The sequence below is a fragment of the Westerdykella ornata genome, assembly GCF_010094085.1.
Source record: "Westerdykella ornata strain CBS 379.55 unplaced genomic scaffold EI97scaffold_1, whole genome shotgun sequence".
Classification (NCBI taxonomy): Eukaryota; Fungi; Ascomycota; class Dothideomycetes; order Pleosporales; family Sporormiaceae; genus Westerdykella; species Westerdykella ornata.
This window is the reverse complement of record NW_022986851.1, coordinates 1331962-1357947: the sequence shown is the minus strand read 5'-3', so window position 1 is coordinate 1357947 and position 25986 is coordinate 1331962. Positions and strand designations below refer to the sequence as shown.

Here is a 25986-nt window from a genome sequence, read left to right as displayed (position 1 = left end):
CCGACTATATTATACCCATCCCCTCCACCAGCTCCCCAAGACTTCTACACTACTTCGCACCTCGCACACCCTCTATCCACAGCCTCTATGGCCCCGACTTCGACTGAACACCAGTTCCAGAAACTCAAGCTCGATACCGCCGCTCCCCACAAGCCCGTCACTTCCTCCTTCGCCTCCATCTCGCGCGAGGATGTTCACCGGCCTACCTCGTTGAACGGTGCCCACCATCGCCCTGATCTAGCAGAGGCGCAATTCTACCTAGACGACACTCCCCCTCGCCATACTGAAGATCGCCGCTCGTATGACGTCGATTCCGCTATCGGCGACGAACTCGGACAAGATGTGCAGGGAAGGTGTAGGGAGCGCCGGACGTCCATAAGTTTCAACGACACCGTCACGCTTGACAACGGCGATCGTCTGTCCCTCGAGGAACCGCTACCCAAATCCACGACAGCGACATCGTTCGGTTCCGAGGACTCGGAATGGGACGAGTCCTCAGATCGAGGCTACGTAGGCATCCCTCTGCACCGAAACACACGCCGCCGACTTGCTGCCCAGGCCGCTTGTGCTCCGCTGCAGACCAGAGATGATGCCGGCGCTCAGGACCAGGACCAGGTGGCCTCGTTGACATCGGGGGAAACGGCCTCTCCCGTGGACGAGGTTCGAACACCTCCCGAGACACCGAGCTTGTTCGGCCGTTCCCCTGCCGGCGTCACCTCTCCGGTCGATTTCTTTCCACGGCGGACCGCGCCGCGCCGTACAATGAGCTCGAGGTCTGTAATCTCGCCAGAGGAGTCGAATGGCACCCCGAGACACAGCCGCAGATCATCTACCCGATCCGGCCGTTCACTCTCGTCCATGTCACCTGCGGCTTCTTTCCTCTCCCTATGGAAGACTGCCGAGCGACCGCTAAAGCCACCGGAGCCCGACGATGAGGGCCAAGGCATCGGTTACGACGGCGAATACATTATCGGCAGGAAAATCGGTTCCGGGGGCTTCAGTGTGGTCAAGGAAGTTACCACGATCGAGAATGGAGAACGGGTGGTGCACGCGGTCAAGATTGTGCGCAAGCAGCTTCCGGAGAAATCGGAGCTCGAAAACGATCAGATCCAGTCCCAATTCGACCACGAATTGGAAATCTGGAGATACCTACGGCACCCATACATCTTGCCTTTGCTGAGGGTGTATAACTCCGACTTCGCTACCTTCTGCATTACCAGGCTCAACAAAGGGGGCACGTTGTTTGACCTTGTTCGGGACGCGCATCGTAAGAAGAAGAAAGGACTTGATGGACACTTGGCCAAGCGCTATGCGTATCAGCTGGCTTCTGCCATACGGTACCTGCACAACGATGTCATGGTAGTGCATCGCGACATCAAGCTCGAGAACTGCCTGCTCGACATGACCAAGCCAAGGGCGGAGCAAGATGGAGGTGATGTCTTGTTGTGTGACTTTGGCATGGCCGACTTCATCGTCAGCGATCACCGAGACGGGCAGCCGGAGCCGCATTTGAGTGGCGAAAACCCAAACATAGGACCCGCTGACACGAGCACTTCGGTCCAAGGTAGTCTCCAGTACGCCGCACCCGAACTGTTCAACGCACCTACGCCTGTCTTCTCACCCGCGGCGGACATATGGGCATTTGGCGTCGTCGTCTACACGCTGCTCACAGCCAATCTGCCCTTCAAAGGACCACTGGATCCCATCACTTGTTTGAATATACAAAAGGGGGAATGGGACGCCGAGGCGGTGCGCAACTCGGATGCTGTACGGGATGGAGGCGCCGAAGAAGCGCTCGAGCTGCTCAGAGGATGCCTACATATGGACCCTGAGAAGCGTTGGACCATCAACGATGTTCTCTCCTGCGCATGGTTGAATGGCTGCGCGGAGCGGTACGAAGATGTGAATTGTCCTTGGATGTGTATCTCTTGAAGGCGTTCTTTTTTGCTTTTCTTTTTGTCTTTTTTTTCGTCGCGCAAACGGTGTGGATTGATATGGATCTGTTTGGCGTTTGCTTTTCCGGGGTGTCTTTCCAAGGTTGTCTTTGTTCGATACCCCTTCTCCTTTGGCAGGTCTCTCTCCTCCTTCGTTATGTCCTTTCGGTCTTGGCTATGCATGTTTTCCAACCCGTTTGTTCTGTCTGTTGATACCCGTTGATTTCGTCTTCCACCTTTCCGGTCTCTGAAAGCCACGCTGGATATGAAACTGTTCAGGTCGGCGTAATGGAATCAGCGATCCATCTGTCTATGCGTATTGCTCTTTGAGATTGCTCTTTGGGGTTGCTCTTTGGGTTCGCTTTTTGCGATTGCTCTTCGGAATTACTCTTTGCGATTGCTCTTTTGAACTGACAGTTCCTAGAATGAAACTGCATACAAGGTGTTTTGGGAACTGGCAGGTTGTAGAATTGGATTTTGGGAGTCAATGTTCAAATAGCATTTTCTTCATACGTATTACTGTTAAAAAGTCTTTTGCTACTTGCTTTGCACAACGCTGCTGCGCCTAGTGCTGCTATTGATTGATTTAGTGGGGACTGCGAGGTGGTGGGATACGATGATAAGTGAATGTAGCTACCTCGTTCGCCATGTTGATGAACCGTTGCATATGCACTTCTAACCCTCTCGCTATTATGAAATGCCTCCTCAGGTCGTGTCGGTTCGTGCAGGCAAATGATGGAGTCAGAGGCATTGTCCTTGCTGGATGAATGTCCAGCTTGTCAGAAGTGTACCCTTATACCGGTTCACTCGCATGCGAGTGTTTCTTCTGCTCGAGATTCATGCAGTGGACACATCCTCGGTTCAATAGGATTGCTGCATGTCGACGGCCATGAGTATGGTTGGAAAGGAGCTGCGCATTCATCACCTCCCCGATTACGAGAAAGTGTTCATAATGAGACTACCAGAGCCGCCTTTACTCTGGCCCGTTTTTCTGTTTTATTACTCCTGTCTACGCTAGAATTCTTTTCGAGTAAGAGCGTCCCCTGAGATGCCTCTCGGGCCTTGCATAAAAAATGGAAAGGAGGATAACTAATGACGTTACGAAACGGCATAACTGTGTTCTCCAGTCTTCCTTATTCCGTGACGTCTAGCCATCGTTCCGAAGTCTTCGGAACCTTCGGAACTGGACCCACCCAAGCCTAATTGGGACAGGAAAGCCTCGGTCCCCCACATGTTCCTCCCGACGCCCACCACCACCCTTGGGCAGTAATGCCTTGAATATCCGCGCCCGCCACGAACTTTGTTTCCCAGCTCTGCGCTGCCAATGCTTTGGGCAGAACTACCTCAAGATTGTTGATTTGAAAATCTTGGGACGGCAATTGTCCGACCAACGCGTAATCATACCCCCCAAGTCTCAATCCCGGCCACAAAACAAGGCAGAGAGACAGAAGGAAGGAGAAGAACAATGGCAGTCTCTTCAGAATCGAACGGCTACTTCGATAACGCCGACACAAATGGTGAGTCTGCATCCACTGTTCCCCCGGGTCCGAAACTGCTCTGGAGACACCCAAACCCGACTTCGACGCCAATGTACAAGTTCCTCGACTCTGTGAACCGCAAGTATGGATTGGAGATGAGTAATTACCATGATTTGCACCGGTGGAGCACTGGACATATCGCACAGTTCTGGGACAGGGTTTGGGAGTTCGTCGGGATCAGAGCCCAGGGGCAGGCTTACAAGGTATGAATTGGTATGTGTCGGGAGTCACGAAACTTGGGAACTGACGAACTTCATCGGACTAGGTAGTCGACGAGTCAGCGCCTATGTTTCCCCGACCTTCTTTCTTCGAGGGCGCGCGCCTCAATTTCGCGGAGAACTTGCTCTTCCCCACACAAGAAGTTGATCCCGAAAGCCCTGCCATAATAGCTGCAACGGAGACGACGCGAGAGACGATTACGTGGACCGAGCTGAGAGAACGAGTGAGGCAATGCCAGGCTGGTATGCTGGCTACGGGATTGAAAGAGGGGGATCGCGTTGCTGGGTATGTTGCAAACCATACGAATGCCATTGTGGCGATGCTGGCGGCCACTTCTCTGGGTGGCATATGGACTGCCGTGAGCCCTGATACCGGTGTGCGCGCGGTGCTGGAAAGATTGCGACAAATTGAACCGGTGCTGCTGTTTGCGGATAATGCATCATTCTACAAGGGCCGCAGCCATCCTGTCATACCGAAAGTTGTCGAGATAGCTGCGCAGCTGCCCACATTACGCGCTGTTGTCGTTTTTCCCACAGTGTCTTCGGTCGACGCTGATATATCCTCCATTAAGGTGGCCGCTGGCACGGCATACGATTTTGCGACATTCACAGGCCTTCAGCCGGCGTCGACGCTGACCTTCAGATACTTCCAGCCGGATCATCCTGTGTATATTCTCTACTCTTCAGGCACGACGGGAGCTCCAAAATGCATTGTCCATGGTGCCATCGGCACTCTGCTCCAGCATAAGAAGGAACATATCCTGCACTGCTCGATAACACCGCAGTCTCGTCTCTTCTACTTCACGACATGTACGTGGATGATGTGGCACTGGCTGGTGTCAGGCCTAGCAGCTGGTGCTACGCTCGTCCTTTACGATGGCTCGCCATTCCATTACAAATACCCTTCAGACCCTACTACCTCCGTCCCCGATGACCTGGCCATGCACCGTCTTATCGACGAAGTCGGCATCACTCACTTCGGTACAAGCGCAAAGTACCTCTCAATCCTGGAGCAAAAGTCCGTATCCCCAAGAGCAGCAGGCCTGTCTCTCAGCACCTTAGAAGCCATCTACTCGACCGGCTCGCCCCTCGCGCCATCCACTTTCTCCTACGTGTATTCCTCCTTTCCCTCCTCCATCAACCTCGGCAGCATAACTGGCGGCACGGACATCATCTCGCTCTTCGGCGCACCAAACCCCCTCCTCCCCGTCTTCGAAGGCGAAATCCAAGGCCCCGGTCTGGGAATGGCGATTCGCGCCTTCGACTACACGGGGCAGGACATCACGGAGACGGGCGAGCCCGGCGACCTGGTCTGCGTGAAGCCCTTCATATGCCAGCCCGTAGGCTTCTGGGGTAAAGACGGCGACGACAAGTATCGCAAGAGCTACTTCGATCGATTCCAGGACGCAAAAGGCGAACCCGTATGGCACCATGGCGACTTTGTCCGTTTCAACCCCCTAACCAGCGGGCTGTGGATGCTGGGCCGTAGCGATGGTGTCTTGAAGCCAGCCGGTGTGCGGTTCGGCTCCGCGGAGATATACAACGTCCTCCTGGAACATTTCGCCGAAGAGGTCGCGGATGCGCTGTGTATTGGACGGAGGAGGGAAGAGGATGTGGACGAGACGGTTGTTTTGTTCTTGAAGATGGCGGAGGGGAAGACGTTTGAGCGGGGACTCGTCGAGAGGATAAAGACGGTTGTGAGGACGGCGTTGAGCGCGAGGCATGTGCCCGCAGTCGTGGACGAATGTCCGGAGATTCCGGTCACGACGAATGGGAAGAAGTGAGTTGTGTCGCTGCTGCTTTGGTGATTGTGCATGACTGATTTTTGGGGACAGGGTCGAGCTGGCTGTTAAGCAGATTCTTTGCGGGCTTAATGTGAAGACGAGTGCCAGTGTGGCTAATGCCGAGTGTTTGGATTGGTATAGGGAGTGGGCGAGGGCGAATTGATTATCCTTGGGGTATATGCTAGAGGAGGATGCTTGACGATGAAGGTCAGCCTTTGCCGGTTGTTTTAGTAACGAGCAGATTCGGGAATGTGGGCTGTCCGTGGTAGATGTCGCATTCTTGGTCCCAGCTGCACGGTGACTTTTGTGGTAGGCGCTGTTATTTCCGGCCGTCGGTGGCCGGGAGATTCAGACCGGGGAGAAGCGGTAGTTGTGGACAGAGTACTCGTTGGGAAGAGAACAGCTTCTATTGCTCAAAGAGTGACGGCATCATGTCCCGATCTCTCTCCGGCGCCCCAGATAGAGTTATATCAACTCGTCCAATAAAGTCCATGTACAGCTTCCAGAACTTCTGGTTTCCCCATAGACGGAATGTAAGCGCCGTAAATGCAATCCCACTTCCGCTTCCCCCGCGTCCCAACAATCGGATGTGGAGATCCCCCTTCACTGCTTTGCGGGCCCTGCATATGAGCTCGCAGTTTCGGGAAATACGCCTCCTTCTCGTTTCCGCAGCCATCGCTGCGCACATCTACTTACGTAGTTCCAATTCCTCACCTTTCAATAACCGACTGAATGCCATACCATATTATTATCCCATTCCGTGCCCCAGAAACCATGAATTTCTTCGACATCCAGCCGAAGTCCTTTCAAAGCCGGCTTGGGGAATTCCAAGTATCGACGCCACATCTACACTTATTTTTCTTGAAGGAAACATGGCAGAAGCTAGAAAATACGTCATGGACGGCGAAGTCCAGATTGTGGAACATCACTGAGGGGAGAAGACCGTACCTGCCAACTGTAGTCTGTCGTGGGTTTATCATGCTTGGAAAGGTTAACCTGAGCGAAGACGACCTAACAACATTCGAAAATCGGTGTGGTAGGTTTTCATCATGAGCGTATATTGAGGGTATCTTCTGGTGGGTTCTGATATCGCTTGATATGGACCTTTATAACCGTTTCCATACAGCTTACACCCTCTAGGATGTTTGTCATATATCGGCAAGAAATGCGATGTACATGGCCGGTTCCCACTCATAGTTCTCGTGGCATTGAAGCAACCTAGGAAGGCATCTGGATTGAGGAATATGATGGATTGATTTCTTAGTTATCAGGGGACAGGTCTAGGGGAGCGAAGGCTGCGGGTGGGTCTCCCCAATATGAGTGCTGGGAGGAGCGCCGCCACAGCACCGCCACAACATATTATCGATAAGGCGGGCACGGGTCGAAACCGTGAGGGCGAATATCTCCTTTTACAAAAAAACCTTGGGAATTCAATCATCAACGACGTTTTGTGGCTCCCTGTATCTTATCCAACGTGACTTTTACTTAGAGAACTGGGAAAATTCTCCACTATTTATGCGCGCAAGTGGAACGTTACGAGGTGTTTTAAGGAGACACGCACCCACCACGGTCTCTCATCGAAATCCTCACACCTCAAGGTTTTGTGAGGGAGCCAAGACTAGAATGGAATTATCGACAGCCGCGGCATCCGCACCCAACGTCCGTATGTAATTCCATCAGACCGAATGAGTCGTACTGATCAGAGTTAGAGCACTTCGAACCACCACCATGATACCCATGCTCTCCCTCCTAATTTCATCCAAAGAGAGCATTGGAGATACCAGACTATGAGAAAGTCCGAACTGGAGCAGAATCCTGAAGTGTTTGATCTAAGAAAGTATTCGGAATTCACCAAAGAACAATTGGAAAAGTGGAGTTGCGCTGGCGTAATTCCCGCATCGCAGATTCAAGCCGCATGTGAGGCCTACAACGGCGGCCAAAGCCTCCGCGATGCTGCGAAGGACGCCCGTATATTCGAACATCGAGACTTTCCAGGGTTGCACGTCATCCCTACACTTCTTCCCCCGGAAACTCAAGTCCTGTTCACATCATGTCTGATGCACCGCGATCTGTCAAATCCCGCGCACAAGATCAACCTTCAAACAGATTACGAAATACCTTATCCCCCCGATACAGCTGAAACATTAACTGAGAATCATCGATTTGGGAGGACTTTCTTCACTCGAGAGAGGGCAGCAGCAGAAGACTGCCTGCAACCAAAAACACCCGAACGTCACAGCCCACTCAACATGGAGCAGTTCCTGTACAGCAAATTGCGGTGGCTCACACTAGGAGAGCAGTACGACTGGCCAACACGCAGCTACGCCAAGCATGCCACCCACTTCCCAGAAGACCTCTCGAAACTGGTAACGGGCCTATTCCCTCATATTCGTCCCGAATCCGGCGTGGTGCTCACCTACTCGGCGAAAGATTTCATGCCCGTACATCGAGATGTGAGCGAGCATTGTCAGCGCGCTCTAGCAAGTTTCAGCCTCGGATGCGACGGGCTATTCATTCTAGCGCGAGGGGAGGACGACGGAGTCGGTGAGGATGCCCCTCGTACGGTCGTTCTCCGAGTTCGTAGTGGCGACTGCGTACACCTGGATGGAGAAGCTAGATGGGCGTGGCATGCTATGGCGCGTACCATACCAGGAACGTGTCCTCCGTACCTGGCCCAGTGGCCTGTGGGGACGCCTGGCGCTACACCAGAGGAAGAGAAGGCGTTCAAGAAATGGAAGGGCTACATGGGGACGAAGCGGATCAATGTTAGTTGTCGTCAGGTTTGGGATTAGCCGTGGAAGCTACTTTTCACTGATAAGTGGCCGGGAATTAAGGTCGATCAACCGTCGCAAACGCGAGTATGGAAGTCTTATCTCTCGCCATGCAAGACAAACGAATGTCTGGCACGATTTGCCATGTTCTTCCATACGAGGCAAGGCAATGCGCCTTTTCTTTGCGAGAATATATAATTCGAACTTTCCTATTCCGCAAGGGAAAGTTCTGACGAGGCCCAAACATGTGAGGAGGTAAAGAAGTGGCTCAATGTTGCGATGTTGGGAGGGGTTGATGAGATGATTATGATAAGAGTGGAAGCTCGACGAAGTTACGCTTGAATTCCAGCAATTTTGAGTAACGACAGGTCATGTATCACAAGGCTGAACAATAGTCTACCATTGTCTCAGTAGCAGTTTGGGATGAGTCGCTTGGCAAGGGAAGACTGTTGTTTATCTCCAAGCAAACCTGTTCTGCATTGCTTTGGCTATATTTATGGGCCCACCTTCCGTTGTGCAGAACTGCGGACGTCGAACAACTCAAAAGCGACATGGCTCCAACAAGGTCCACTCACAGGAGACCACGGACAACCGCGCAAGCGCAAAGACGCGATTCTCGACAGACGGGTGTTCACACACAAGCACAGCAGACCCAGCCACGTCCTATATCTCAACCCATGGCTCCTGCTCAATGGCGAAAGAGTTCCATGCCTATGCATCGTTATCTCTACGAACTCTTGTACCCATTCCGGGACCAACTTTCCGATGACGACGTCATGTCAGTTGCAGGTACGTTACTTGGTCTCGCAAACCGAGAACTAAGCTGAATATATTCCTTCCAGTGAACATATCCACCATCATCAAAGCAACAAACATTACACCAATCGACAACGAGCGCATCAGTGTGGCCATCACTCACATGCGGGCGGCAGTCCTGCTAGAGGACGAATATGGAAACATCAAGGTTGTGCTGGCGGAGCCGAGACTGCAGTTTGAAAATGGGGTCGTGGCTTTGGCAAATCTCGCTACCAAGTTCGTGACGAGGTGCCTGCGAGGGGCGCCCGACTCGGATACCGAGTTCAGATGCGGTATGTGGGTCGCTCCTGTGACGAATGCGCAGCAGGAAAGGCATGCGAGGGATCAGGATGCTGGGGATGAGGATGATGAGGAAGAGGATGAAACGGACTGAGGATCATTGTGCATATTGGGGGGGAATTGGCTTGCCTGGTTTCAAATTGGTTACCTTGCGAGATTGGGCCTCCACGCAATGACCAAACTTTGTTTTTCTGGATTCCTGTTGTTGTTCTGGACTGTACTGTCGCGTCTTTGGGTGAGGGGAGAGGTATACGATTTTATCATACCGGGGGCTTCAATGTCGCGTGGACAACCGTAATAGTTTTTCAAGGGAATAGACTTCTATGTTCTAGACTGTCAAGCTTGCGTTGTACTCAAGGGACACGAAAATTTCCGGCCCTTGCTCAATCGCCGAACATTGTGAAAGTTGGGAGCCTTGAGAATATGTTCGGTATTCGATTCCGGTGTTTGCAAATATATGGCTATATACATAGAGATAAATGTTGAAAGGTGGTGTTGGTATCTTAGGGAAGTTCTAATTGAAACAACTGGGAAAGGTCGGCAGTATCCTCCGGGTTTACAATTCACTTTCAGTCTTCTCCACCCCCTACGTTCTCAATCAGCCCGGAAGCTTCAACAGCTTGCTCTTGGCACAAACCGCCTTTGCCAAAGTCTGAATGGTTCCACTAGCCAGCAACTCAAGCACCTGCATGGTGGACTCAAACTCCCTAGTGATGAAGTTCCTAACGTCGATGGCGGTTAGGGAATCCAAAGCGTAGTTTGACAGATTCCTGGTTGGATCCACCTCTTCAATGTCCATGCCCAATGTCTTGGCTATCTTTTCGACAAGTCCGTCGCACACCACCTGCTCCGCCTCGGGTAAGGACTGCGCAGCTTTGAATGCTGCGTTCCAGGAGACAGACTTTGTACCATTGTTGAGTTGAGCTGCCGCTGCTTCCGCAGCCAGACGAAGGTGTTTGTACTTTGCGTCCGTGGCCCAGAATGGTAGATTGAGGGGATCAAGGTGCACACCAGTAATGATGTGGTCGTTGCAACTGGCTTCCGCAGTACCGTCAAGAGTCGATTCCAGGAGTGAGAACACCTCGGCTTGTGTGATATAATTGTCACCAATGTTTCTTTGAACATCTTTCATCAGTTCAGAGTTCTCAAATAAGAACCCAGCATCCACAACTGCCGTGGGCCCGACCGAGGCGCTGGGCAAGCCAAGAGAGCGTCGATATTGAGCGAAAGCATCCAGGAAGGAGTTTGCGGCGGCGTAGGCTCCCTGTCCACGACCGCCCATCGCAGCGGCAGAGGACGAGTAGACAATAAAGAAGTCAAGAGGGACGGATGCAAGAGCATTATGGAACTGCAGAAGAATACAGTCAGCAAATCATCCAAAGCTTAGGGAATAATTCTGTATGATGGGTGTACTGACATTCCAGGCTCCCTGGACTTTAGATTCAATCACCTCGGTCCAGTCTTTGAGCTCCATCTTCTCAAACAATGTGTCCTGTTGCCTTGTTAGCACTTATCAGAATAAGGCGTTTCTGAATTACTGACCCTAAGAATCATCGCCCCGTGAATGACGCCTCTGATAGGCGGCAATTTGGCCAATTTCTCCTTCAAGAGTGTTTCTACGTCCTCCTTTTTTGCCACATCACAACTGTGGACAATGACCTCGACACCCAGAGGAGCTAAGTCATCGATCAGGGTCTTCACTTCTCCAGATGTGTTACCACTTCTGGAGAGGAGCACCAGGTGTTTTGCGCCCCTGTCAGCCATCCATCTGCTCATTCCACGCCCCAGACCTCCAGTGCCGCCAATCAAGATATAGGTGGCATTTTCGCTGAACAATTTGGACTTTGTATTGGAAGGGGTTACCTTGACAATATCTTCTGGGTGTGGCACGACGACGATTCTGCTCGCAGGTGTTGACCGAGCAAGCTTGAAGGCTTCGGACACTTCAGAAATGGGCATAACTGTGGTGCCTTTGATCGGTTCTGTCCTCCCGTAGTTCAAGGATCTGGAGACTTCCTTGATCAAACGGCGCAACACTCGCGGCTTTTGTGTCGCCAATGTGTGAAGGTCGAAGGAGGAGAACGTTATGTTGCGTTTCAGAGTGGACAGATCCAGTCGCAGTCTGGAGGAGGGGTCGCTCGCTTCTTCGTGGACAAATCTGCCGAACGCCGATGTACAGTTCAAGGCTGATTGAATGGTGGTTTCGCTTGGTTGTATGCTGAAAACGACGTCGACACCACGATTAGCGGTTGCTCGGAGAACGGAACCGGAAAGTTCATCATCTTTAATGTAGAAGATGTGATCCTCGGGAAGGTCAAAACCTTTCATCAATATGTCCTTCTCTTCGGCAGTCTCTACCGCTGCGAAAACCGTCAGACCCGTCGTTTGAGCTAGCGAAATTGCAGCTTGTCCTACAGTGCCTGCTCCATTGAGAACAAGCACAGTCTCTTCATCTTCAATCCGAGCGAGATCAATCAATCCGTAGTGTGCTGAGCAGTGGGCCAAGGCAAGGTTTGCTGCCTGTTCGAAGGAGATGTTGGGCCCTATTTTCATAGCAAAGTCCGCATTCGCCCGAGCGTAAGTAGCGAATGATGAATTGGCAATTGCGGCGACCCGATCTCCGATGGCGAAGCTCTTTACGTCTTTTCCTACGCGGCTCACAACACCGCTGCACTCTTTCCCGAAGCCTGATTCACCGGCTAGATTGGTAGCGGAATATATATCCCCTACATTCAGTCCAACCGCCTTGACTTGAATTTCGATCTGATCAGCAGCGAGCTCCTGATCCCTCAACTCATCATCGATGAAGTAAAGGGAATCGAAATTTCCGGGCGACTTCAGAGCCATTTTCAGAGACCTCCCCTTGGAATCGAATTCGGAGTTCTCCACTGCAGGGGGGAAGGTCATCTTATGGACGTACTCGTTGAGAACCTCGTCTTGTACGATCCTCGGTGTCCTGAACTCGCCCTTCCGCTCTTGGAACTCCATCTCGGTATTGGCAACAGTACTTGCCGACGTTACTGCTTCGAAGACTTTGACGATAGCTCGAGCAGTCAGCGTGTCATCGAGCTTTTCTTCAGCATCAAGATCCAAAGTCGCGAACTTGAACATGGTTTCAGACCTTATTGCACGACTGAATCCAGAAACCATGTTGCTGGTGGGGTCGCCCGTTTGCCCATACGCTCCTCGTGTAACCCACAGGAGGTCTTGCGAATTTTGTATTATGTTTCGTAAAGCCATAAATTGCTTCTCGGTTAGAGTAGAGAGAATCGACTGGTCAAGCTCCGTTATGCAGATGCAATGCTTCTCGGTTGGATCAATGTCTTCGAGTGGGGCCAAGTCAACTTTCATGTTTCCAAGGTTTTCGATCAGGGCGGCAAGCATCCGAGCGAGCTCAAGCTGTAGGCTGGAGTTCCCGTGGATAATAGCCACTGTCTCTGTCTCGAGGGTAGTTCCATTAGTAAGGCCAGCAGTCTGTGGGCTGTCCACCCTGGTGTCGTGGGCCAGATCAAGTGGTTCAAGAATCGGCTCCCATACTTGCTTATAGACCAACTCCCGCGAGGGTTGCTCACTCACTTCGTCATCCGTTTTCGGGAGCGGCGCGATGGTCAGATCATCAATGGAAATGATTGTCTCGTCACCGGCAACAGCGAACATGGAGACTTTGCTGGGAATCTGCGTCGAGATTGGTTTGGATGCCGTACAGTACGCGCGTAGGCTCTGCCCTGGGGCACTTGCATGTTTCAAGATATCGAGAGACACGGTAAGTTTGTGAATCGATGCCGGAAGGCAGATGACGTCCAAGGGGGTACGGCCAGCGCCGAGGAGGGGCCAGTACATTTGTATCAGCTGCTCCAAGAAGGCCGGATGCGCTATGTGCCTTGTTTCAAAGTGTTCTGGCATCTCGGCGGCGGTATCAGCAACGGTGATGTTTGCAGCCACCTGTTTTTCATCTGCAAGGCAGTTCGTAAGTCCTTGAAATGTAGAGCCATAAGCTACTCCCAACTCTTCAAGAGTAGCGTAGATGTCTGCAGAGGGCACTGAGGGCGATTTCCCTTCAATTTCGGAGATCATCTCCGCCCGTAGGGCTGCGTTGTGCTCGAGTTGTCTGCGTCCATCTACTTCGTTGAGGTCCGGCGTCCTCACGGAGACGGTTCCAGTGCAGTTTTCGGTCCATCCTTTGCTTGCCGAGTAGGAGTGGATCAGGAAATCTGTTGTCGTGAGGGTTGGGCCAAGCTCAGCAGCTTGTGGCGAGCGTAGAGTGATGGTCAACTCAATATTCTCATCGGAAATCATGAGTGGCGTGTGGACAGTGAGATCGCGGAGCTCGATCTGCCCTATACTGATATTCTTTGACTTGGCATGCTGATGTGCTGCTTCAACGACCATGGAAACAAATCCAGATATTGGGAATATGGTTAACGACTGGATCTTGTGGTGACGGAGCCACGGGATATCATCCAAACGGATAATGTTCCGCCAGGTCGGCTCCAGATCATTGGAGTAGTTTGCTAGTGTTCCAAGGATATCATGTCGCGGGTGTTCTCTATGCTTGTGCACACGAGCAATGCGGGACTCATGCCAATATGTCTTAGAATGGTTCCACGGATACCTGGGCAGATCGACCAACACGGTCGGCTTCTTAACTTGTTTCGGGAAGTTAATCTTCTCTAGATCCAAGAAGCTTCCTCTGCAGAACAACGTCGATGCAAGCGTGAGCATACTGCTAACCGCATCCTTCTTTCTGACGAGGGATGGCGAGTATGGGATCTTTTCGGCTGGTCCTCCAACATTCTTCAAGATCTGTTTCACGGGGCCTTGTAATGCTGAGTGAGGGCCAATCTCGATGATGAAATCTACCCCTGTCGTAGAAAGCTCCGTAGGTGCCAGTAGATGGACAAAAGCTTGCGCAAATTTCACTGGGCTGGTCAGGTTGGACACCCAGTACCTCGAATCCAGCTCTGAGTGAGATGCTTCTTTCCCGGTCAAGGAGGAGAAAAAGCGAACACTGGACGCCATAGGAGCTGGGAGGTCTTGTATTGAATCGAGGTAGTCTTCGGCCACCAGCTCCATGTGATGAGAGTGGTATGCTGTCTCGATGACTAGCCTTCTGTTGAAGATTTGTTTCTCCTCCAACAGCTCTGAAAGCTCAATAATGGCGGGTGTGTCTCCGGAGATCGTCAAGCTTTGAGGACTGTTATAGCAGGCAATTTTGGCTTTTCCGTGGCGGAGATTCTGAATTAGCGGTTCGACCTCCTCTCTTGCGCAACCAACGGCCAGCATTGTGCCCTCCAGTTCAGGATGCTTCTTCTTTAGCACTGGTACAAGGCGCCCTCTGTGGTATGCAATTTCCATAGCGGATCGAATTGACAGGATGCCTGCTGCGAAGGCGGCCGCAATCTCCCCTGAGGAGTGGCCAATGACTGCGGTGGGAACAACGCCCCATGATCGAAGCAGCTCAATAAGAGCCAATTGAATGGCAGTGCACGAGGGCTGGCTGATATTTGCCTGATTCACCCGTGTTGTCTTCTCATCGAGGCTCAATTCTTCCAGGAGGCTGTACGGGGCGCCCAGCTGGGTGAGGATAGCGTCCGCTTCGTTCATCACATCAGCGAAGGTTGGATATCGTTCATATAGCTCACGGCCCATGGCCCACCACTGTGCACCTTGGCCGGTGCAGACGAATCCAATTCGAGGGACTCCAGATTCTCTGACAGGATTGATCGTTCCCTTTGATAGTTTTTCAACAAGATCGAAAGACTCTTTCGCAGGAATGGCTACCCTCCATGGCAATAAAGATCTCCGCTGCCCCAAGGTATAGGCCACGTTACTCATTAGGTCCCTTTGAAACATCTCGGGCCTTTGCTCAAGGTAGACACCCAAGTTGCTCATGAAAGTCTGGCAGGCAGCTTTGTCTGCGGCAGAGAGAACAAAAAGCTTTTCCGTAGGGTCTTCTTTCGAAGTAGAGGTGTTATTGTCGTTATTGATCCTCAACGGCGCTCTCTCCATAACGACATGGGCGTTAGTTCCTCCGAACCCGAAGTTGTTAATACTTGCGAACCGTTTCCCTCTCGGCCAGGGTAGTTGCCTTGTTGGTACCTTTAATCCCCACTCCGCGAATGGAATCTTCGGGTTCCCAATCTTGAAATCGTAGTTGGGAAGGACGAAGCCTCGGTCAAGCATGACGGCCGTTTTGATGACTGCTAGGATTCCCGAAGCAGATTCAAGATGACCTATGTTTGATTTGACAGAGCCAAGGTAGAGTGGGTTCCGTGAGGTTCGTCCCTCACTGAACACGTTGTGCAACGCGGTAACTTCGATGGGATCGCCGACCCGGGTTCCCGTGCCGTGGGCCTCCACGTAGCCAGTCTCGGAGGGATCGAGGCCTGCATTCTCATAGACTGCTCGGACAAGCGCTTCTTGAGATTCTCCGTTTGGCATAGTGATACCAGGTGTATAGCCGTCTTGATTAACGCCGCTAGCGGCAATAACAGCGCGAATGCAGTCATTGTCCTTGATAGCTTCATCAAGCGGCTTTAGGAGAATCATGCCACATCCTTCACCGCGGCCATATCCCGTGCCCCGTGCGTCAAACGAGAAGGAACGGCCGTCATTGCCTAACAGTCTACTCTGGGTGTTAGTCTCATCCTCAAAAGCATTCACAGGGTCGCTTACCGGGAAGTGGAATAGTTGATAAAGAATTCCGGTATTATATTGAGATTACATCCACCCACCAATGCCACCTTAGACTCACGATTGCGAATGCTCTGGCAGGCAAAGTGAACGGCAGTCAACGAAGAGGAGCAAGCAGTGTCCATTGTCACACTGGGGCCGCGCCAATCGAAGAAGTGGCTGATTCTGTTTGATTGCATGGCCAAATGGTTCCCTTTGATGCTTAGCATAGTGCGTTGACGGTTGCCGGTTTTAGCTTACCAGTGGCTTGGAACATCGGCATTGTATCCGAATCCCTGAACAGGTCGAATTCGTACTCTGGTGACCCTGCACCGATGAACACCCCGAAATCCTTTCCAACAGTTGCGTGTTTCTGTATTCCGGCGTTATCGAGAGCTTCGAATGCACATTCCAATAGTAGACGTTGTTGCGGATCCATCGATGTCGCTTCAAGTTCTGTGATGCTGAAGAAAGGCGCGTCGAATTTGGTGATATCTTGCTGTATAAAGCATGCCCCGTTTGTATTGATGCACCCAAGCCTACCAGCGTTTGGATGGTAAAAGCTTGAATTGTTAAAACGCTCTGGCGGTATTTCCGGAGTCCATGAGCTTCGCCCTCTTGACAACATCTCGAAAAACTCATCAGGTGTCGAAGCGGAGCCTGCGCGCACTGCGATTCCAATCACCGCAATAGGCATATATGCATCCGTTTTTCCGTTGCCATCAGCGGAAACATTGGGGCTTGGTGGGTGCTCGGAGCCGTTGACAGAGATTTGTGGCTCATCCTGGGTATGAGGGCCATTGCCATTGATTTGGATAGGAGGGTCTGTGAAAGAATCGACAGCGTGGGCACCGTCGCCGTTGGGAAGATGCCCATTCTGAGGCGCGGCTTCGCCATTGTGAGAATGCCCATTCATAGACGAGGCCTCTCCGCCGTGAACCTGCACGTGTCCGTTCGCATAATCTGGGTTCCCATTGCTGACGTTTCCAACAGGCTCCAGTGGTGCTATTTGGCTTGACACATCCGACTGAGGTTGTTCAGGCTGGGGTCGATCCTGCAAGGAGAGATCTACCCCGTTGGTCACAACCAGACCGGGCACCATGGTCTCTCAAGGTTTGGGAAAGGAGATTGAAACGTGGCGACCCTATTCACAGCGATGGGAGGTAATGCCGCAATTTAAGTCTACACGGTGATACAACATCTCCCATATTTCTTGTGTGATGCTTCCATCCATTTCACCGGCGGCACTGGATATGAGGGTATTCCAAGTTGCTTCTCCATGGCTAACCATTCTGTGTCCGTTAGGCCGATAGACAAAATATCAGATGCACTGATTGCAATCAACTTCAAATTGAGGGGGGAACTATGTTGGGTTCTAGCCTAAGATATTTGCGAAAGCAGTACTAGAATTCCTTAAACAATCGGCCTCCCGGGAAGCATGCACGGTTATCAGCTATGTGTACTCATGATTCCAGCATTTCACCTTGCAGCTTCCACTATGGAATGTCGGCAAGAGTTGATATTCTTGGGGAATCTATGGATGATGTGATGGGCATCTCAGTGGTACACAAGGGGTTTTATCAATTGGCCTCTGGGTTTAGGGATTCTCCAAATCAAAGACAGGGGGTATTGGTTCGGGGTAAAATTTGGGGTAAATTTTCCCCGACGCAGGCTTGTCATGATTGGACGGTATTACTGCCCACTGACTGCCGAATATTCATTGGAACATAGAGTAAATGCGGTTTAAATTCAGCTTCACATGTATTGCTCTCTGAATCAAACCATTCTAGTTCTCGAAGGGCCTATGTCGCAATCCCTTCATACCCGTGAGGGCATTCCGAAGGGTTCCCCTGCCAGTCATGGAACCGTGCCACATGTCTCGAGCAGAAACCAGCTCAAAAGCCTCCAACAAGGGGACTTACATAGTGTGTCACCTATGTCTCCTATTCGCCGAGTTGGGCGGTCCGTAGAGAGTGCAATAACTATACTAATGATGCGTCCCACTGATCAGATTAAGTTAGGTGAGGCGGCCGTTATCTACTTGATAGGCACCCTCTCGGAACGAATAGTCGGAATCTCAGACAGGTGCAGAAGCTCTGTCACCAATCGTCTTGTGGGGCTCTGAGACCCGCAGGATTAGAGACCCCCAAGCAGAAGGATAGCACGTGTGCCTTGAACTCTATTAGAGACAGACAAGGACCGGGACTTCGTGGCTCATAACTTCTTACGTCGGGTACTCCCTGGTAACTTGTCACGGCTCGACGGAGGTACTTTCCTAAATCGAGCCGCGCACTCTTGGATGCTCAATATGCATGGTCGACGTGGAGGTTACACCTTGTTCTATCCCATACATAGCCAAACACAATACAAAAATCCCACGGATTGGGGCGTGATGTGACGATCATTTCTCGCTGGATGGAGTATGTATGTGACAGACGCAGCACAACATTTTATTCCCGCGGATCTCAGTCAGCCCAGGCAATGCCAAAGCATAAAACACAAAGTGACCGCCTTTGGAAGTTCGAGTGAACGCTGAACCGTCAGAATGAGGTTCCTTTGCCTTGCGGGTGCCTTCGGGAGCGTTGAGGTACGTCACTAACGCCGAACTCTGTTGGAACGCTAGATTTACACGTTTACAGAAATTTAAAGTGCAGCTTGGTAGGTTCGAGATGCCAACTGCGGTAGTCACGCTCACTGTTTGCAAGCTCCGATTGTGAACCAGTTGGAGAAAGATGGAACGGCAACTTTCCATTTTGTCCATGGGCTCCATGAGGCAGTGCCGCCTCCTGGATACGAGGACTTTTTCGGAGGCCCACCTTTTTTCCGCTTCCTCGAAGAAAGTAAAGATCCCGAGGGAGTTGATGGGCTGGAGCGAATCCGCGACTTTCCAGTAGGGGCCTCGCCTGAAGATACGCTGCGCCTCTTCAATCCGCTAGGCAGTTCGGACGGGCTGGCAGTGACGGCGGCACAGGCGTTGAAATATCTTCAAGGTATCATAAAAGAGCATGGGCCGTTTGATGCCATCATAGGGTATTCAGAAGGAGCGCTGGTTGCGGGCACACTGATCATGAAAGAGCAAGAATTCAGGGAGGCGGGAGATTATAACAACACGTTCAAGCTCGCCATGTTCTTTGGTGGCTGGCCGCCATTGAAACCAGATCTTAGGGGAATGATGCTCGCCGATGAAACGGACCTACAGATTCCGGTGGCCACCTGTCACGTCAGTGAGTACTCCATGGCTCGGTTTTGCACTCTGCTCCATTCTTCCGCACTGAGAAACGCAATGCTGATTTCTCGCGAACTCTGTTCCAGTTGGTTCATTAGACCCTTATCTAGACGGTTCTTTGGCGCTCTTCAACGTCTGCGACCCTGAGACCGCAATCCTCTTTGATCATGCTAAAGGGCATACCCTACCCCGGGACAAGGAGACGGTAAAAGAGCTTTGCGACGTTATTCGTTCCATGATTGCGGATATACGTGAACGGGAATCTTTGGCATCCAGATAAATACTAGATAGATGCATTTGGAGTCCACGGAGTCTGGTCGGTGATTGAAGCCGTGATGGTTTGCTAAGCTGCAATTTCTTTGCTCCTGGGTACATAGATCGTTGTGTATACAGCTTGTTTGTGGCAATGGGAGTTGAGAAATCTGTCAGGGATCTTGCATTGCTCAAGCGTTGTTTAGATTAAATCGTTACACCCAACTAGCGAATCGGGGATTTCTGTGATGCCGACGTCAACTACCTATACATCCCTACCTACCTTTTCCCGTTGCCGACTGCAGCTCTGAAAAGCTTAATCTCGCGAACATGGTTGTCCACGTTACCCCACGTTCTTCCACTATCTACGCCGTTTCATTTGTAGGTACATGTGGTTTATATCTAGATTCCCTGTCTGCTCTAATCAATTCCATGTGTGCCGCTCATTTCGGGCAGGAATCACGCAAGACCAGAAAGGCTCTGTCGGTTTGTAGTGCGGGAAGGTTGCCCATGTTATCTGGGCCTCTTTCGCATTCAGCCAGAATATGCACTATACTTTGTCATTACCACGCCTCCATCACTCCACAGGTCAATCTCCGGTGTAACGGAGATGAAACTGACGCGGCGTGGCGACGTCGATCCTTTTTGAGGCTACACGTTGTTGCACACGTACCGTATCTTGGACTTCGCAGCCCTGGAAGCAGCACTCAGAGCAAGTCCCGTAAAGAGGCGTTGGCCCTTCCTTCAGTTGCGAGGAAGATAGAAGCAAGCTCTGCGTCGACATGGAGCAAACCAAGGGCATTTCCAAAAGACTTGAAGCATACAAGAATTCTGCGCAACAATTTCTGGTTGGTGGCCCCCTCGTATTTGGCCGTAGCCATGAGCTTGGCTTTTACTGCGGCGGCGAGCGTACTCTTGATCCGAAGCTAATTCTCCGAAGAGAATCTACTCCTTCTCAACACCACTTGATCGAATATGGCTTATCGTAGCTGTGCTTGCCTCAGCAGCATCTGGAGTTACGATTCCTTTGATGAATGTTATTTTTGGTGTGGTTGTACTCCTGATTTTGAGAGACTTCACTTCTAAGACTGAGACAGCGAGGCTGATCCGAGTCTTCACGGCATTCTACGCTCGATACTATACCGGTTGGACGCCTGAGCATTTCCGTAGTGAGATTGCAAAAAACGTGTATGAGCTTTTCACTCCCCGCAAGATGATCTATGCTCACCCATGGGGCAAAGGTTGTTCATGATTTATATCTTTGTGGCAAGATTCCTACTTGATTACATTGCCATGGTGCGTTTATACGCTCAATCCGATTATGTGTCTCTATTGACAACTTACAGCTCGGCTTCCGTCACACAGGTCTTCGTATATCTGCCGCGATTCGTCTAAGCTATCTGAGATCTTTGATGGCCTTGCCGGTCTCGACTGTAGATGCAATACCACAGGGTCATGCAGCAGCTATCATCACCATCACAGCAAATCAACTCCAAGATGGCATATCGGAAAAGCTGTGTCTCCTCGTCCAGCATATATCCCTCGTCATTTCAGCTACGGTGGTTGCTTTTATATTCAGCTGGCTGCTAGCGGTTGTTACTGTTACAGGCTTTGTTTTCGTTGTCCTTGTCTATATTGTCACACTTCTCATCCTCGTCAAACAATGGAACAAAGTGCAGGAGGCTGACAGAGAGGGGGCAGCTACCGCAAGTGAAACAATTTCGTCAATCAGAATGGTGGCTGCATGCGGCGCAGAGGGTAAAATGAGGGAAGGCTATGGTGGCTGGGTAAAAGAAGCCGCACGGCACGGCCAGCGGATGTCCAAATGGATCGCCATTCAATCGTCGCTAGGGAAGTAGAGGATTATTTGAGAATATGCACGATATGCTAACAATTATTTGCAGTCTTTTTCACAATCTATGCGTTAGTACCGTCTTGGTGTGCTCTCTACGGCTTACCCAAATGACTAACAAGTTGCTTCTAGGACTGCTGCGCTTTGCTTTTGGTGGGCAATAAGGCTATTCGCTACCCATAGGATTGAAACCGTAGAGGCCTTGCTTGTGTAAGATAAACCCCAGCATATTCCCTCAAATGCGTCTGCATGTGTTAACTGACTGCTGTTAGCGTCATTACCTCCATCTTAACCATCGTCATGGCAGCGGGATCAATCTCTGCTCCGCTTTCCGCTGTTAGTCGAGCCTCCGGAGCAGCTGCAACTTTCTACCCCATTATCGATGCGCCAAAGCCAAAAGCCGATGGCGTGAAGGGCTCTGACGTCGTGCCCACAAGAGATATTGTCCTTGATCAAGTCAACTTTACGTATATTAGCAGACCAGACCAGCGGGTCCTCAAAAATGTGACTTTAACGTTTCCGGAGGGAAAAACAACAGCCATCGTAGGGCCGTCGGGCTCTGGAAAGAGCACTATCGTCGCGTTGATCCAGCGCTGGTATGAGCTTGGAGTTGGAGATGATGAAAGTCCCGTTGTAAGAGGACCCCTGACCTGCATTGGCTTTGGCGAGTTCTCAATGACTGACTTGTTACAGATCAACTTGCTTCGAAACGGATCTATTACTACCGGAGGTCGGAATCTCTATGAGATCGATATGAAGTGGTGGCGATCGCAGATAGGTCTTGTGCAACAAGAGCCTGTCCTCTTTAATGGGACAATCTTTGAGAATGTGGCTCATGGCCTCATCGGCACACAATGGGAATCTGAACCGGAAGAGGTGAAGAGGGCCCTAGTGGCTCAAGCTTGCGAGGGAGCCTTCGCGAACGAATTCATCACTAGGTTGCCAGATGTACGACTCATCACTTATCCTTCGGAAGTCGATACTAAATGATATGAAAGGGCTATGACACCTTATGTGGCGATTCGGGAATCCATCTCAGCGGAGGACAACGACAAAGGATCGCAATCGCTCGCTGCATCATCAGAAGACCCTCCATCCTTATCCTAGACGAAGCGACGAGCGCAATCGACGTTCGCAGTGAACAAAAGGTTCAAGCAGCGCTCGACCGCGCAGCTCAGAATCGAACGACCATAGTCATCGCCCACCGACTATCCACGATTCAAAAAGCCGACAACATTGTCGTGCTCCACAAGGGGACGGTAGTGCAACAGGGCAGTCATGAAAAGCTAATGAAAAACAGAGCCGGTTTATATTATCGGCTTGTCAATGCGCAACTGCTAACGGATAATGAAGAAACGGTCGAGTCCTCTTCAACAAGTACTGATGCTCTAGATAGCAAAGATGAGGCGGAGTACAGTGCAATTGACAGTGTCGACTGCACAGTTCAAAGTTCCTCGAATGCGAAAAGGTCGGCATTCCGAGATAGCATCAGGGCGTTGGCACGCCTTTTCATAGAGCAGAAATCCGATTGGCATTGGTATATTCTCATATTATTAGGGGCTGCAGGCGCAGGTGGTAAGCTTTCTCCCGGTCCGATCGAATGATGGACGAGCATACTAAAAGAATAATCCGACAGCCGCTTTCCCAGTCCAAGCGTACCTTTTTGCCAGACTGATCACACTGTTTGCGTACTCAGGGGATTATCTCCGCGACCAGACCCAGTTTTGGTGCCTTATGATGGTTGCTCTCGCTGTCGGAGTAGGAGTTTGCTATTTCGTTCTAGGCTGGGCATGCAACACTGTCTCATTCGTAAGTTGCGCAAATGTTTCTCATGATGAGCCAATTATTAACGAAGCACCTGCAAGCACATCATTTCAGCTTACCGCATTGAATATTTCCAAAACCTCCTCCGAAAACCGATTAGCTTCTTCGACGATGCGGAGAATTCGACGGGTGCGTTGAGTGCTCGAATTGCGAGTGATCCCGCGCAACTACAACAGCTTCTGGGTATCAACGCCGCATCAATGCTTACTTGCATCTTCAACGTTGCAGGATGTATAGCGATCTCCTTCTACTTCAGCTGGAAACTGTCAGTTGTAGTGGTCTTCTCCTCTACCCCCGTTATGATCGCCGCTGGCTACCTGCGCGTGCGATACGAAAGAGAGTTCGAGAAGATGTCACATACGGTATTTGCGGAGAGTTCCAAATTCGCGATCGAGTCCATAGGTGCATTTCGGACCGTTAGTGCTTTGACTATGGAGAATTTCATATGCGGGCGATATGAAGATCTTCTTCAAAGACATGTACGCAATGCACTCTGGAAAGGTCTCTGGTCGACTTTGATATTTTCCTTCAGCGATAGCGTGGCCCTGCTTTGCATGGCTTTTGCATTATGGTATGGAGGGACGCTGCTCTCTGAATATGAGTTATGGCCTTTCAACTACTGTAAGTTCATCTAAAGGTCCAGTGGGATTGAACTAACACATACACAGTGGTGGTTTACTTCGCTGTTGTGCAGGGCAGTCTAGCAGCGGGTCAGTGGTTGAGCTTCGGACCTAGTACGTACAAGCGAATGTCGATTGGACAAGTACCGTGGCCGCAGAATTACTGATGAGAAGTAGATATTGCTCAAGCCTCAAGCGCTATTAGACGTATACGCAACTTGAGAATCCACGAAGATACTTCTAGCTCCTCAAATCCTCTGCCAATAGAAGAAGGCGAGAAAGGAATCCAAGGACCAAAAATTGAACTCCGCAACGTCTGGTTCAAGTATCCCACTAGAGATGTGCCAGTTTTACGGGGTCTGAACATGACCGTAAGTAGACGTTGGAATTTGCAGATTCGGTATTTGACTACTCGCAGATTGAAAGGGGGCAGTTCGCGGCTATAGTGGGGCCATCTGGTAACATTCATCATGTCCCCGTTTCGCGGCCAGTTTCTGATCGTAGTGCATAGGCTGCGGCAAAACTAGTGTCATAAGTCTCATCGAACGGTAGGGGATTATCCCCCCTTTCACGTATCATTGGAGCTAACTGGCCTCAGATTCTATACTCCACAATTCGGCGATATTCTCTTCGACAACACTAACATCTCGTCGCTCGATCTGGATGAATACCGCAAAAGCATATCGCTCGTGGCGCAGGAGCCCTCCATCGTCGCCGGCACACTCCGCGAAAACATTCTCATGGGCGTGGACCCCAACACAGTCTCTGAATCCGATCTCGACAGGGTCTGCAAGGAGGCCGAGATGTATGATTACATCGCATCTTTCCCCATCACATACGACACGCTGGTCGGTCAAAAAGGGATCGCCTTGTCCGGCGGTCAGAGACAGCGCCTCTCCATTGCGCGCGCATTGATCCGGAATCCGAGATTGATGCTGCTAGATGAAGCGACGTCTAACCTGGACTCGGAGACGGAAAAGAGCATTCAGAAGATTTTCGAGGAGACTGGGAAGGGGCGCACGATGATTGTAGTAGCACACCGGCTGGCCACGGTGCAGAATGCCGACGTCATCTTTGTGATGAGTGAGGGAAGGGTCGTCGAACAAGGAACGCACAGAGAGCTGCTTAGGAAGAAGGGCGTCTATTGGCAAATGGTGAGTATCAGAGTAATCCCGGTTGAAGGCGCTGTACTGACTATATTTGAAGTGCCAAATGCAGGCTCTAGATAGTAGACATTAGAAGATGGAGTAGAGATTGAGAGATAGAGTAGACCTTAGAGGATAGAGTGAATCAGTACCAAATTGCAATGGTCAGAATACCTCCACCTAAGCGGTCTCTGGAAAGCCATGTTAGATATGCATGTTCCTGCTGCTGCAGAGGGTGATCTTGGAACAAATAAAGTACGCGGTCCAATTATTTATCAGTCGAATATTTATCAGTAGAACGGCAGCTTCGAAGTGGTGATGAAGAGCTGCACCCCTTGGAATTATAGGTAACGATATCTCTGTGTGCCAACTCTGTTCCATATGCGCGATCTCCATAATCGAGCAGAACTTCTCGTGGATGGTGATTATCACTAGCAGCATCCAAGCACATACCGCAGCATCTCCTCTCAAAACATCATTCCCACCGAAGACATTCATCTCCACCTGCCACCAAATCACCTTCATTTTTCCCCGTCCATGCGTCCCCTCGCAAGCCTATATAAGCCTCAAGTTCTCCCCTCCATTCTAGCTCATTACCTTCCCTTCTACAGAATCTCAAAAGGTCACTGGAAGAATAGATGTTCGTCGCCAAAGAAGAAGGCTTTGTTGACATGAAATAGGATCAATATCTGGCCTACTCTAATGTTATGTAAAATCTTCCTTGATGTAGTGATGATGCTGACGAGCGGCTTTACCAGCTGTACGAAGATGATGGAGTGAGCTCGATGCTGCTGCTGCTGCTGATACCTACGATATTGATTATGAATCAACAGTGTAGCATACATCCCTTCAGCCTTTCCGTTGCGTCGTCCTTCTCGGGTATAAATACCTCCCTCCCCACTTTCTTCCTAAACCCACACTTTGAATTCTTTCAGTTTCCTTGGAGGCTAGAACCAAACCAACTTGCGAATAACCTCATGTGTTCGGGACTGCGACCGTAACAGATGACTTTCAAAAGGTCCATACTTTTATGTAATCACCTGATGATGAACAGC

At 50.8% G+C, this 25986-nt stretch overlaps 7 protein-coding genes across 7 annotated transcripts; 6 read left to right on the top strand and 1 right to left on the bottom strand.

Annotated features, from left to right (window-relative positions):
* Positions 1-87: 87 nt before the first annotated feature.
* EI97DRAFT_447174 (kinase-like protein) lies at positions 88-1932 on the top strand (the record flags this gene model as incomplete). Its single annotated transcript, XM_033800076.1, has 1 exon — positions 88-1932. The coding sequence occupies one exon, from the start codon at positions 88-90 to the stop codon at positions 1930-1932; it is 1845 nt and encodes a 614-aa protein (XP_033658626.1).
* Positions 1933-3181: 1249 nt separating this feature from the next.
* Positions 3182-5975, top strand: EI97DRAFT_429160 (acetoacetate-CoA ligase). Its single transcript, XM_033797379.1, has 3 exons — positions 3182-3675; positions 3738-5470; positions 5526-5975. Exons 1-3 carry the CDS (start codon positions 3400-3402, stop codon positions 5635-5637), a joined length of 2121 nt encoding a protein of 706 aa, XP_033658625.1. The 5' UTR covers positions 3182-3399; the 3' UTR covers positions 5638-5975.
* Positions 5976-7097: 1122 nt separating this feature from the next.
* Positions 7098-8266, top strand: EI97DRAFT_454305 (oxidoreductase domain-containing protein; the record flags this gene model as incomplete). The annotated part of the gene is made up of 2 exons (XM_033800525.1): positions 7098-7133; positions 7184-8266. The coding sequence occupies 2 exons, from the start codon at positions 7098-7100 to the stop codon at positions 8264-8266; spliced, it is 1119 nt and encodes a 372-aa protein (XP_033658624.1).
* A 354-nt stretch (positions 8267-8620) lies between these two features.
* Positions 8621-9459, top strand: EI97DRAFT_19837 (uncharacterized protein). Its single transcript, XM_033793664.1, has 2 exons — positions 8621-9034; positions 9088-9459. The coding sequence occupies exons 1-2, from the start codon at positions 8797-8799 to the stop codon at positions 9432-9434; spliced, it is 585 nt and encodes a 194-aa protein (XP_033658623.1). The 5' UTR covers positions 8621-8796; the 3' UTR covers positions 9435-9459.
* Positions 9460-9938: 479 nt separating this feature from the next.
* EI97DRAFT_472307 (polyketide synthase) lies at positions 9939-16709 on the bottom strand (the record flags this gene model as incomplete). The annotated part of the gene is made up of 5 exons (XM_033801851.1): positions 9939-10688; positions 10758-10849; positions 10879-15968; positions 16016-16226; positions 16274-16709. The coding sequence occupies 5 exons, from the start codon at positions 16707-16709 to the stop codon at positions 9939-9941; spliced, it is 6579 nt and encodes a 2192-aa protein (XP_033658622.1).
* A 1848-nt stretch (positions 16710-18557) lies between these two features.
* On the top strand, positions 18558-19518 carry EI97DRAFT_454302 (uncharacterized protein; the record flags this gene model as incomplete). The annotated part of the gene is made up of 4 exons (XM_033800524.1): positions 18558-18599; positions 18652-18670; positions 18718-19236; positions 19325-19518. 4 exons carry the CDS (start codon positions 18558-18560, stop codon positions 19516-19518), a joined length of 774 nt encoding a protein of 257 aa, XP_033658621.1.
* A 1220-nt stretch (positions 19519-20738) lies between these two features.
* EI97DRAFT_472295 (ABC transporter-like protein) lies at positions 20739-25039 on the top strand (the record flags this gene model as incomplete). The annotated part of the gene is made up of 14 exons (XM_033801850.1): positions 20739-20786; positions 20837-21345; positions 21475-21552; positions 21615-21951; positions 22012-22290; positions 22341-22917; positions 22979-23166; positions 23208-23787; positions 23835-23900; positions 23964-24157; positions 24205-24244; positions 24298-24334; positions 24385-24940; positions 24993-25039. 14 exons carry the CDS (start codon positions 20739-20741, stop codon positions 25023-25025), a joined length of 3522 nt encoding a protein of 1173 aa, XP_033658620.1. The 3' UTR covers positions 25026-25039.
* Between the last annotated feature and the right edge of the window lie 947 nt (positions 25040-25986).